At 27.1% G+C, this 2,571-nt stretch overlaps 1 protein-coding gene across 1 annotated transcript; it reads right to left on the minus strand.

The window, feature by feature from the left end:
- Positions 1–758: 758 nt before the first annotated feature.
- Positions 759–1,578, minus strand: LOC137818726 (uncharacterized). Its single transcript, XM_068622304.1, has one exon. It carries the CDS (start codon positions 1,492–1,494, stop codon positions 961–963), a length of 534 nt encoding a protein of 177 aa, XP_068478405.1. The 5' UTR covers positions 1,495–1,578; the 3' UTR covers positions 759–960.
- Between the last annotated feature and the right edge of the window lie 993 nt (positions 1,579–2,571).

The raw sequence follows: 2,571 nt of genomic DNA on the forward strand, positions 1-2,571 counted from the left end.
ACTGTATTTTGTTTGGAGAAAAACAAATTATGTTCATAACTAGTTGACTAGTTCATCATTTGTCAAACTTTAATGAATTATTTTAGACAATTACTCATAATTTTCTAAAAAACTTTTAGGTTGAGATTGACCAATATTTTTAAAGTAGTTAGTAACTAAAATATTAATAATTAATGTTAAATAATAATTTAAAATTTATTTTAAATATTAATAATTTTTTAATTTATAAAATAATATCTAATTTATTTAGATATAATGATTAATTATTTTATTATTTTTAAATTAATTATTATTTGATTGTTTTCTTATAGTGATATATAAGATTAATTCATATATCATATAGTATGTTGATATTCTTTTAAGTAAATTATTTAGGTTCAAAATCTTCATCCGCAACTGCTTTGTAATGTTATATTTATATAGTTTAGGTAAAATATGTTCGATGTAGTAGAATTATGTTTTTTTTTTTAAATGAAAGAGACTCTATAGCCCCGATTTATAGAGAAGGTAAGTGAATTTTTTTATTTTTTTTTTACAAAATTAGAGAAGAAATGTAAACGTGTTATTTTGACGGAAAACTTTTCATCGAGAAGTTAAAAATAAAATCAAGATATATACTCAAATTAATAGGGAATAGAAGTGCATAGTTTAAAGAAACGAAGAAAGAATGTAATAAATAGGAAAATGTTCTTTTTAGAACTACACATTATATGATTTGGCTTATATAAGATATTTCTCTTTCGTTTGTAATCTGATGCTGTAGAATTCTCAACCTATCAAAATTCTATATAAATATTTATTTCGATAAAAAAATATAAATACTTTCAGTGTACTACTATTTGCATTACTTGGAATCACACAATACTTAATTTAAAAAATCATTAATCTATTGTTCCCAACTTCTATAGTTGTACCCATCAACCATTCTTTTTTTTGGATCCCTAAGAAAACAACATTAATTCAAACAACCATTTGGTTTGTGCACCAATTAACTGGAATGCCAATCACAACATCACTCCCTGTAACTTCATTCTCAATTCCTCTACAATTCACCATCTTTATGTCTTTCTCTTGTTTTGTTTCTGCAGATAAATTATCCACAACCTTCACCCAGAAATGAATAACACCGTTACGTCGACCCTCCCAGTTTCTCAAACCGTAACAAAACATTTGGGATAAAACATTATTATTTTTTCCACAAAGTAGATCCGAAAGAGCAATCCTTGCTACCCCAACAGGACGAAATTCTTTGTATTTGTTGCATTGGACCTCAAACGTAAGAGATCTTGCATATGAAGGAACCTCTAACAATAATTTCTCATTCCATGCATGCACTCCATCATCTCCATTCACCATTTTGGTTCTGCAACAATTCAAAGACTCTGCACGAACAACAACATTCATCTCTGTCACTGAATTTTGATCCACACTTATGTTTTCTCCCGACATAATTGTGATCTCCAAGGTGAGTTGTTTGTGTTGTTTTGCCTCCATATCTATGACACTTTTTAGAGTACGTAACAAGATATGCACACAGCTATGTGATCAATTCAGTGCAAGAAAATAAGTAAGAAATAGTGTAATGATTTTGAGTAGTGTTTGGGATGAAAGGATTGGATTTAAATAGAGGTTTTGGATATGAAGAAGTCTTAAGAAATGCAAAAGGGTGTTTGTTACGTAGCGTGTATAGAGAACCAGAGGTTGACATTGACCATGAATTTCTAATGTTCCAACACACATATAAGAAAACTATGTAAACTCCTAAGAAATTTAATTTTGGTCAGGCATTAAATATAATAATATAAGGTTGTGAGTTTTTACTTGAAAATTAAAGTGTTTTCTATATGTAATTCTAAAATTAGAATGTGAGTTCAATACTAAAATATATTATATTTGGATTGTTGTTGAATTCACGAATTTTCACACGCATGTTACAAGAACCGTTTTCACACAATATGTGGACGGAAAGATGATATAAAATATAGGAATAATATTTCTATAGTGAAATCATTCCATTTCTTTATCTATAATAAATACATTAATCTTTTATTTTCAATTTTCACTATTTTTTATTTAACTTTTAGTTAGTACATTATTTTTAAATAAAATAAAAGAAATAAATATCATTTTATTTAAAATATAAAAGATATGAGAGTCATTTATTAAAAACTTTAGTTATCAAAAACAAGTTTGATATGATAGACCAAAAAATAAACTCCCAAAACAGATCATGTTATAACAAAAGAAATTGTGGATTGAATATCATTTCATTGCCTCGCTTGGGTAGATTGTAGTTTAAAATATGTTATGTTATGTAACACCCATATAAAATATATACAAGGCATAAAGTGTTTTAAAATATAGCTTAAACATATATAAAAAAAATTCAGTGTTTGTTCAAATTTTAGTTTCTTTTTAACCATAGTTTCACAGGGCCATCACTAAGAAAAAATCGCTCAAAGGAATTATGCATAAGAGAGTTTTGAAAGTTTTTCTACATAATTTTATTCAACCATTTTCAATCCACTCAGCACAAGCCAGCTATACTCCACGCAGGTCAACATGACCCAA

This window comes from Phaseolus vulgaris, chromosome 10 (assembly GCF_000499845.2).
Source record: "Phaseolus vulgaris cultivar G19833 chromosome 10, P. vulgaris v2.0, whole genome shotgun sequence".
Classification (NCBI taxonomy): Eukaryota; Viridiplantae; Streptophyta; class Magnoliopsida; order Fabales; family Fabaceae; genus Phaseolus; species Phaseolus vulgaris.

Bases quoted from the DNA above. Each gene is read 5' to 3' on its own strand.
- LOC137818726 (XM_068622304.1), bottom strand. From the start codon at position 1,494: ATGGAGGCAAAACAACACAAACAACTCACCTTGGAGATCACAATTATG.